Genomic DNA, 8912 nt, shown 5'->3' with positions numbered 1-8912 from the left:
ATTGGAGTGTTGCTTGTTGAAGACATTCTCAAGCAACCGTTTTGCTTCTCATGCACTGATTTGCTAGCTGAACAGCCAATCAGAGTGATTTCTTTGTCCGACTGCCCGTGGCCGACGCATGGCCGATTCGACATGTTGAATCGGCCGTGCGTTGGCCATGAAAGGCCAAATAAGGCATGTCACGGCCGACGGTGCAGGACACACCAAATTGATTTTGGGCGACAGGGCACGCTTTGTCGTCCGACTTACGAAAACGGCCAATTTCGGCCTAGTGTGTCAGGGCCTTTACACGACCACTAGAGGTGCTAAACTTTAAAACGTGACTAAAGGTCGTAATAAGCTGCTGAACAACCAACCTATTTGGTTGTTTTTTGGAGGAGGATAGGCTGGAATGTGCAGATACACACATGCCTGACCTCAACCTTTAAAACTAGCCCCTTAATAAGAAGGGTTATATTAATGAGATGGATGATTTTCCAGGTTACGTTTGTAAAGGTTTATATTAATAAAGGCTTAAGGATCTTTGGCAGCAACTAAAGATAAACTCTTGGGTATGTGCACTTTTTGGCATGTCCATGTCAACATATTGAAAAATATCCCATAATCTCTCGCTTCTTCCTCTTATGTTGTTTAGTAAAAACTGTCATTGCTTTTCTGAAGTTTGATCCCAATTTTGTATATTTTTACAATTATTTAATTATGTGCACAATGCTGGCCTGTCCATGGAAACTAGAGCAAATGTTTTCCAACCAGCAATTCAATCTTTCCAACAATAGTCAATTTTTTGCGCAGCTTGGGTGTCCAAGCAGCAATATTGCCCCGTTCCACTTTCCACTTTTTTTGGTCTAAAATCTAAACTCTCACTTATTTCTTTCCAAAAAAGCACTTCCTGAGTTTCTCCCTTTCACCAAACTATTTCCTTGCTGACTCTCTGATGGCTAAGAAGTGTCTCGCACTCTGAAGGTTGAGTAGTTGCTCACACACATTTTTGGGAGGCAGACCAATAAAACATCTACAAATCGAACAAAAACTACAATCAGCAATGTAGTCAGCACAAAGAACATGGTCAATATATTCGCCTAATCACCCAACCCTAATGGTAAAAAATGGCCATAATAAGAAATATGTGACCCGCTCTATCGAAATCAGTCTGAAGTCGCAACGGCTCACGACACTGAAATTATGAATGCAAGGCCATAGTAACCATAGTAACCATAGATAACACGGCAGGGTCCGTTACAGTTTGTTTTCATCTGATATAAAATAAACAAAGTCTTGGCTTTCAGAATATTAAACTTCTTTCGGCAAATTCAGATGATAAATACAACTTTGAAGCTTGTAACGACGTAGCAGAGAACGGAGTAACTTAACGTCACTGCAGGCATAACAACAGCCGGTGTTTATCTTGAGTGTTTTCCCCGGGAAACAAACACAATACACACAAATGCAAAAATACACAAACACACACACACGTACATACACACACACTCGCGAGCTTCCCCCAGACCAGTAATCAAAATGAAAATATGCAAGGGATCTAGATGAGCTTCACTGTGAATGTGTCTTAAATGGTTTTAAGTGTCTCTTTAATCATACCACCATAAGTATTGTGATAGTGATTAATTGGCTTTTAAACTCCACACGTAGCACTTTTGAAAATCCGTTTTTATCCTGTCTCCTCCCCTTCTGCTGCATCTCGCTTTTATGTCCCCCAAAGGCCTTAATAAACGGCTATCTTCTCTTAATAGGTGCAATCACATTAACAGCACACGCTTTGATTAGCTGTTTGATTGAAACAGCATATGTTACATTACTGACACTGTGTCGCCAGCTGTGTGGAAATGAAGTCATCTCATTTGGTGTTCCGATTTTCATTCATAATCTTTATTTGTTTTTTGCATGTCCTCACAAAAATTAAAATCCATGGACTCTTGTGCTTTATGATTTCACTTTGTCTATTGCCTCATTGAAGAACTGGAACAGTGTTGAGTTTGTATTTGCCAATCCAAAAAAAAAAAGTGGTGTTCATAGCTAAATTAGAGTTCACAAAATAGAGCAGGAATTTGGCAGCATGAGCAACAAGCAGGCATTCGAGAAATTAAAAACTCTAACTGGATGCAAACCCAGTGCAATAAACGACACAGAATCCTTTGCGGCAGAACTGAAAACGTTCTACACTCGCTTTGACACACAAGATTTCTCTGCAGATGAGGAATGGTTGAGAAATATTCCTTCACCCGACCCTACAGAACTGGATTCCTTTTCAGAAGAGGAGGTTCGGCACCAACCGGCAAACAAATAAATATAGTAAAATAAAATAAACAAAAAAAAGGCAGTCAAGAGGAAGTTGATTGAGAGGCGGGGGGGGGCTTATGGGTAGACAGAGTTGAAAAGATGTGTTTTGAGGTGGGACTGAAAGATCTTGGGGGAGGGAATTCCAGAGCCTAGGAGCTGCCACTGAGAAGGCTCTGTCCCCAAAGCTGCAGAGTGTGGATGTGGGAATGGATAGGAGTCCGGCTGCTGTGGATCTGAGGGACCGTGGGGGTTGATAAGGAGTGAGAAGGTGTGTGAGATAAGGGGGGGGCCAGATGGTGGAGTGCTTTGTAGGTGAGGACTAGAGTGTTGTAGTTAATGCGATGGGAGACAGGAAGCCAGTGCAGGTCTTTGNGAGCAATTTGGGGTGAAGTGTCTTGCCCAGGGACACAACGACATGCTGACTTGTCCGTAGGTGTTGGGATCAGGGGGTCACAGGTTCAAACCCCACTGCAGTCAGCATGTCGTTGTGTCCCTGGGCAAGACACTTCACCCCAAATTGCTCCTGTTGGGATTGCCCACAGTATTGAGTATATAAGTCGCTTTGGACAAAAGTGTCTAACAAGTAACATGTAATGTAATGTAATGATCAAGTAGAAATTGTTACTATCAGTGCAGCGCTCTGTGAACATTTCTAGCAGGGTACGACATCAAGGATATCGCTTCCGCCAATTCGTGTGGATTGCCATAGAAACACAACGGAAACATCAGCGACAAGACGATGCTCAGTTTGTTATGTGAATGCAGCTTTGGGACGCAATAAAGTATGTCTTAGATCACACTAGGCAGATAGTAAAAGCTCTGACGGACATCTTAATCTATAAGTGGCACATTTGTTTTTGGAGTAGTTTGGACTTCATTTCTTTATGGCCAAATGTCTAATAACCAGTTTGACAGAAATGACTGTTGCATCTTCTTCTCCTATCACTTCCTAAGGAACCACAGAATGGATTACTCCATCTCCATCCATGTCTCTCTGAGCGGGGCCCTCTTTCTGCTCAACACAACCTTCCTGCTGACCGAGTGGGGAGCCAAAATAGAGCTAGACTGGGTGTGTGTGTTTGTGGCGGCTCTCATGCATTACTCCCTGCTCTGCTGTTTCACCTGGATGGCCATTGAGGCACTTCACCTTTATCTCCTGCTAATAAAGGTTTTCAACACCTACTTCAAACACTACATGATCAAACTGTCTCTCGCTGGATGGGGTGAGTGCTGCAGGAGAAACTTCTGTGTTTACTACGTGCTGATGTGGTATCAGTGTCAGGTGACTAACATTATACTCAGAACAGGAACAGGAAGCCCCAGACTAATAAAATAAACGTTTCTTGAGGAAACCCACCGAACCCAGAGTCGGCTACTAGAGGATAGCTTTCATAGGATAAAATCAAATAGAATATAGACTCTGTGTTGCTTGCCTTATTTATGATAATAATAAAGTGGGTTGTGCGTTGGTGTTGGGATCAGGGTAACAGGTTCAAACCCCACTGCAGTCAGCATGTCGTTGTGTCCCTGCCTCCCTGGGCAAGACACTTCACCCCAAATTGCTCCTGTGGGGATTGCCCACAGTATTGAGTATGTAAATCGCTTTGGATAAAAGCGTCTAACAAGTGACATGTAATGTAATGTTATGACATCTGAACATTGTTGGATTGTAAAAAAATAAAACTCTTATTATTTTCTGTCATCGAACGCCATTTACCGCGAGTGTGTTTGTGTGTGTGTTTCAGGGATCCCTGGTATAATCGTGGCAGTCTCTTTGGGAATGAGAGATTTGAAACAGTTTTATGGACTCACAGAAATGACTATGGCTGATACTAACAAAACTAACGCCATGTAAGTACATCATATCTGCTTTTAGTAAAAACTAGCTTTTTTAAACAATATAAATTAAAGGCTAATAAAAAGAAATTGTGATCCATCACAATCACAGAGCATGATAACATGTGTAATATTTATAATGTGTATGTTCATGATGCATTTGTGTTACAAGGTGTTAACCATGTTCACACCAAATGCTTCACAACAATTCAAATGATCTGGATGGAGAGACACATACAGACATACCCTCAGTTAGTGCACTGTGTGTTATGGTACACTTTACTTTATGTCTCCTGCATTATCTGCTGTTAAACTATATTCTGAATGTAGTCTGTCTTTCCCACAGCTGCTGGATCACCGATGACTCGTACTTCTACTCCTTGAACCTGGTGTATTTCACTCTCATATTCATCTTCAACTCTGGCATGTTATTGACAGTGGCCTCGAACATCTGCAAGATGAAACAAGTGTCTCAGGTCAGTTCGAAGCTTGGACAAGGGACTAAGGGGAAGACGGTGAGGGATTCCCAGAGGGTCAGAGAGACCTGCAGGAGATGCCTCACCGTGATGGGTCTCACCTGCCTGATGGGGACCACCTGGGGCCTGGCCTTCCTGGGATCAGGATATGTCAACCTCCCCATCCTCTACCTGTTCTGCATCCTCAACTCCACTCAAGGTCTGCTGCCACTTCTGTTCCACAACAATATGTCAATGAAAGATTTACTCATAGAAGGTATTGGATGTTAAGCACTTATGAATGTAAGGGAAAGTACCAAGAGAAGATGAAAGGATGTAGGGAAGAAGGGGTGAAGTGGTGAAGTGATGAATGGAAGGGATGAAAGGTCATAGAGATGGAGGGAGGGTTGAGACATGAAGGGTTGCAGTGAGCGGTTAATGGATAAAAGGAAGTAGGGAGGAAGTGATGAAGGATCTCAGGTGTGTTTCTGCCTGAACTAAATATGAGCCCCCAGACAGAATGAAACAAAAAAGATGCACCAGATGAAATAGAAAGAGAAAACGGGAAACAGGAAGAGAGGACGAAGGGTACTTGGTCAGAAGGCATGAGGTGGTAGATTGATGAATGGATGAACAGAAGTAAGGGTCAACGAGTGGGAGAAAGGAATGGATGAGAGAGGAAGGGATGTCGACAGGGGTGTGTAGACAGATAGATGGATTAAGGTATGTAGCGAGGAAGGGATGGAGGCAGGGAGGGATAAAGGGTCAAAGGCATGAAGGGAGGGAGGGATCTCAGGTGTGTGTTAATACAAACAACCAGAGAGTCCCCAGTATGAGACAAAAAGCATGCCCCAGATTCAACGAATGGAAGAGAGGAAACAGAGGGAGAGAGTATGAAAGGATGGTAAGGTAAGGAGGGGTGTAGTAGAGAGAGAAATATGTTGAAGAGAGGGAGCGAAGGATGTGAAATGAAGGGATGAAGGGATGGAGAGTGGACGGGATGTAGGATCCCATGTTTCTGCCCAAACTAAAAACAAGCCCTTCGATGTTACCTATAATAAGACAAAAAGTACTCAGAGGAGGAAAAGATGAAGGGATGTAGGGAGGGAAGGAAGAGGAGTAGGAGGAAGGGAGGGATTAGAGATGAAGGGATGTAGGGAGGGATAAATGGATAAGGGGTTGATGGGATGTAGGGAGGAAAGGATGCAGCATCTGAAGGGATGTATGATGCGAGAGATAAAGAGAGAGAAAGATGAGGCAGGAACGGGATCATTAGTAATAACAGAGAGGGGGTTGTGAAATCAGAGGCACTTGAGGCAATGTGTTGACCATTTTGAACAGAAGTGAATGAACTTCTTGTAACTCCATGAATGCTTCTACCATTTCTCTGCCTCTTGTCAAGGTTTCTTTATCTTCCTGTGGATCTGCCTATCAGCCAAGAAGCAGAGGAAGAGAGACATGGAGGACAGACTGACGTCCACTCCTGCCAAGTCTTCAGCAGTCAAATTTGATTAGATCCCCTTTCCTGCCATTGGTCCGGATGAAAAAGCCCTGATGTCATCATAGATAGCGTAGACCAGGGGTCGGCAACCTTTTTGATATGAAGTGCCATTTAAAAAAAAAATTGTTATCAGCATGCCAACGATCGAGAATTATCAACTGGGGGGGGGGGCTAGTTTAGGAGCTTGACGCTCGTCAACTATCAGCAGGAGGGCGCGGGAGCCTCGCTGCGGGGAAACAGTGTGTGGACCTGTCAGCGCAACTTATGATGCCGAATTTAACAAACACATTTAAATAATTGGTTTAAACGGCATAATAATTAGGACAATGGTCCGTTCTGTGATTCTCCAGAGCACACATGTTATGATATTAGGGTCATGCAGAGTGAGATGAGATCGCTGTCCCTTTAAGAGAGAGAGAGAGAGAGAGGCATGTGTGTGTGTGGATGGTAGAGCGACAGTGAGGGAACGTGTGTATGTTTCTGGAAGTGAAACGAGGAAGCAGAAAAACAGAGGTCTGTGATGTATTTTGTGAAACAGAAGAACAGCTAAGTAAATGCAACGGCCTCCCAAGAAGAGCTCGCCTCTCTCCAGTCATTTAAGCTAAAGTGGGTTATTGAACCTGAAGCTTGTTTCTTCTGCCCTCCTCGACTACGGTCTGGGAGCCGACAGGAAAGTTCAACACACAGATGGCCAGTCCGCCCCTTTGTAGCATATTATTTCGATGAGAGATGAGCAGATCGCCACTGGGCTTTCAACTAAATACACAGCCACGCAAAAACTGCGGCATTTGTACAGCTCCTTATGGGTACTGCAATTAGTGAAGTGCTTTCCTCCGTGGTGAAACGATCAGCACTGCACCACGGAGGAAAGCGGCAGAAAGTCACCTGGAGATAAAGAGAGCGGGGCTGCGTTGCGTGCATGGCTTCCTTCTGCAGGTAACGGGGAGACGCGCTCTGGCGGCGGTCTCGTTCAGGATCCGAAAATACAATTTAAATATTTTGCACACTTATTCCACTTATTCCTAGTGTGCCACTGGTTACGGTGCCGCGTGCCAGCATTGGCACGCGTGCCAGGGGTTGCCGACCCCTGCCTTAAGGTCTCATTACTGATGTACTTCAATACGGAAGTACTATCAGTCCAAAAGATGAAGTCTTTAAGTTGCATTTGCAGCTCCTTCCTACACATCTTGTTCATACGACTTGCAACCACGGCAGCCGTCAATTCCATTCGAGGGATGGTTATTGGTTTCAATGGGGCCACTCTAGCTTTTCCCATAATGAAGACACAGTGCACTTGTCCTTTGATGTTATGTAATAACAGGTAAGTCACTGTTCCATAGCCGTCTTTGCTTGCATCTGCGAAGTGGTGTACCTGAGCAGAGGTCACTTCCCCAAAATCCACCGGTTTTAGGCATCTGTCAACTTTAAACTCTTCGAGATTGCAGAGCTCCTTCAGCCAACTTTTCCACTCTTGTACAGCTGAGGCTGGTATAATATCATCCCAACCAAGTTATCTTCTGCACAAGTCTTGAAGAATCATCTTGGCTGATAGGACCACAGGTGCCAATATTCCTAATGGGTCAAATATTGAGCTGACCATGGAAAGGATCCCTCTTCTGGTTATGGGTTTGTCCTTGATCATGATCATCAAGACATCTGACTCAACACACCACTGTACGCCCAATGCTCTTTCCACAGGGAGTGTGTCATTATCCAAGTCCAGATCCTTAACTTCTTTCGCTCTCTCCATCGAAGGTATAGCAGCAAGCACGATACTTCTGTTGCTAATCCACTTTGTGAGATGAAAGCCCCCTTGAGCACAAAGGTCATGATAGAGTGCCACTGCCTCCTCCTCTGAGACCACGGATGTTAGACAATCATCAACATAGAAATTGTGCAGGACAGTGTTGATTACTTTGGGGCTGAACTGCTCCCGATGGTCCTCTGCACACTTTCTAAGGGCAAAACTAGCACAACTTGGCGACGATGTAGCTCCAAACAGATGTGCAACCATTCTGTGCTCTTCTAAGTTCTGATGATGATCTCCATTTGGCCACTAGAGAAACCACAACGGATCTGAATCCTCAGCTGGTACTCGAACCTGATGAAACATGGCTTCAATGTCTGCCATGAGTACAACAGGTTCCTTTCTGAATCTTGTCATGAGTCCAACCAGTGTGCTGGTAAGATCTGGTCCCTGTAGGAGCTGCGCATTCAGCGATGTTCCCTGGAATGTAGCTGCACAGTCAAATACGACCCTGATCTTTTTCTTCTTTGGGTGGTATACACCATGGTGTGGTATATACCATACCCTACCACCACTGCATTCCAGATCCACAACTGGCACTTTCTCTGCATAGCCCTTCGAAAGGATGTCATTCATGAAAGCGGTGTAATCAACATGAAATGAAGCAACATCTTTATCCAACTTCTCTTGAGGCTCAGTGTACGTTGTCTGCTACTTCTCTGTTGTTTTGGCATTACTTAATATCTATTTTCCTTAAAGTAAGCAATACAGTAATGGCCTCCATCAACTTAGCAGACTTGTACGTACTCCATTTAAAAGTTGACGTCTCTCTGACGGTCCATCTGCTCTTCCTGATGCATTCAGGGGAAATCAGCTTTAGGGCTGCTGCTTCACAGATCTTCAGGTTTGGAAAACACAGGATTCTATTGACAGTGACATTCTGGCTGTCCACAAGTCTTTCCACTACTCCTGTTCTCTTTGAGAGGTCATTGACAGGTCCAACCCAGTCATAGTTTTGACTGCATATGGGCCCCGTCTACACTTCCGAATAACTTTCCATGGCTCCAGTGACTCAGGA

General features: G+C 44.2%; 1 protein-coding gene across 1 annotated transcript; it reads left to right on the top strand.

Annotated features, from left to right (window-relative positions):
• The first annotated feature begins 3187 nt into the window (after positions 1 to 3187).
• Positions 3188 to 6160, top strand: LOC104944940 (G-protein coupled receptor 64-like). Its single transcript, XM_010770546.1, has 4 exons — positions 3188 to 3518; positions 4041 to 4146; positions 4478 to 4806; positions 5989 to 6160. Exons 1-4 carry the CDS (start codon positions 3188 to 3190, stop codon positions 6099 to 6101), a joined length of 879 nt encoding a protein of 292 aa, XP_010768848.1. The 3' UTR covers positions 6102 to 6160.
• Positions 6161 to 8912: the final 2752 nt, after the last annotated feature.

This window comes from Notothenia coriiceps, unplaced genomic scaffold, assembly GCF_000735185.1.
Source record: "Notothenia coriiceps isolate Sejong01 unplaced genomic scaffold, NC01 NC01_scaffold00008960, whole genome shotgun sequence".
Taxonomy (NCBI): Eukaryota; Metazoa; Chordata; class Actinopteri; order Perciformes; family Nototheniidae; genus Notothenia; species Notothenia coriiceps.
This window is presented reverse-complemented; position numbering and strand designations above follow the sequence as displayed.

What these genes read in the sequence shown, in the direction of transcription:
- LOC104944940 (XM_010770546.1), top strand. Translation starts at nt 3,188, where the DNA reads ATGTCTAATAACCAGTTTGACAGAAATGACTGTTGCATCTTCTTCTCC. An exon ending in ACTAACAAAACTAACGCCAT is followed by an intron (nt 4,147 to 4,477) that starts GTAAGTACATCA and finishes TCTTTCCCACAG; the next exon opens with CTGCTGGATCACCGATGACT. An exon ending in CATCCTCAACTCCACTCAAG is followed by an intron (nt 4,807 to 5,988) that starts GTCTGCTGCCAC and finishes CCTCTTGTCAAG; the next exon opens with GTTTCTTTATCTTCCTGTGG.